This window comes from Orycteropus afer, unplaced genomic scaffold, assembly GCF_000298275.1.
Source record: "Orycteropus afer afer isolate SDZICR_OR568_19922 unplaced genomic scaffold, OryAfe1.0 scaffold00007, whole genome shotgun sequence".
Lineage (NCBI taxonomy): Eukaryota > Metazoa > Chordata > Mammalia > Tubulidentata > Orycteropodidae > Orycteropus > Orycteropus afer.
The window spans coordinates 10,847,583-10,848,763 of NW_006921594.1; the positions used below are offsets into that span (position 1 = coordinate 10,847,583).

The 1,181-nt window shown below is 32.9% G+C and overlaps 1 protein-coding gene across 1 annotated transcript in view; it reads right to left on the reverse strand.

Moving 5' to 3' along the window:
- Window positions 1-815: 815 nt before the first annotated feature.
- The window catches only part of DNAJB9 (DnaJ heat shock protein family (Hsp40) member B9), a 1,804-nt gene continuing 1,438 nt past the window's right edge, over window positions 816-1,181 (reverse strand). Inside the window, 1 exon segment of the mRNA XM_042781493.1 lies at window positions 816-1,176. Within this exon segment, the coding sequence (XP_042637427.1) occupies window positions 816-1,176 (361 nt within the window).

Here is a 1,181-nt window from a genome sequence, read left to right on the forward strand (position 1 = left end):
AGAGATGTGTGAAGTAGCTATGATTTCAACACTACAAAATCATTAGCTAGGGGCCAAACAAGTAATGATCTCTTGGCAGTACTTCATACGTTTTCAACTTTCTTTCAACTTAAATGACCACAAGCAATATAATAATTTCTTTTACTCCACATCGATTATAGAAAGACATGGGTTCTATGGTCAATATCAAACCATATCTTAGCTTTTCTAAATTTTAGTTAAATTAGGAAAAACTCAAGAAATTTTTTAAAAAATCTCTCTGGAAAGTTAATCAATTTCTAAGCCTTTCAATGGCAATTAACCAAGATACTGCTCTCCTTTGCTGACTCAATTATACAGTCAAGTACACTCAGCAACCCAAGGCAGAGATGCTATAGAGCATGCAATTTTAAATTAGTAAAGGTTTCACCTCAATAATTATACAAGTTCACACAACTGAAATCTACTGTAACTTTTTAAGTTTAAATGTGTTTCTGGCAAACTCAATCTTTCTTGGTAATAAAACTAGCTATAGTAATGAAACCAAGGGCAGATAGATTTTTAAAAAAAAAGGCAGATTTTAGAATACCTTTTTCTTTTAAAAGAACCTTTACTAATCCAAAAAAAAAAAAAAGCTAATAATTAGCTACTTCTCTAACTAGCTGAATGCTGAATTTGTCAAAAACAATTTAAATATACTTAACAGCTATATTAAGTTGTTCAAAGTAAGTGAAATCATGCACTTGTCAAAAACAGTTCACAGAAAATTGCTTTGCATCAAAGACATTGAGGAAAAGTCAACTAGTTGGATTTAGTTAAAACAAGAAAAGAATAAACTACTGTCCTGAACAGTCAGTGTATGTAGTAACCATATTTCCTCTTCGTTGAGTGACAGTCCTGCAGTGCTTGCTAGATCCATGGAATCTATTTTCAGTCTGTACTGTATGCTGATTGGTAGTGTCAAAACCACTAAAAGAAAACATTTTCTCCATATCTTCAAACATGTCATCAAACAGTCCTCCTCCAAAAGAAAACTCCTGGAAATGATGCCTCTGTCTACTGGAACCATCCTGGCGTGTATGGAAATGATTTTCAAAATGCTTCTTGGACCGAGTGTTTTGGTTTTGACCAAAAAAACCAAAGTCTTTAAATAAGTCATCAAAATTGAAGTTAAATGACTGCTCAAAAGGACTCCCACTACC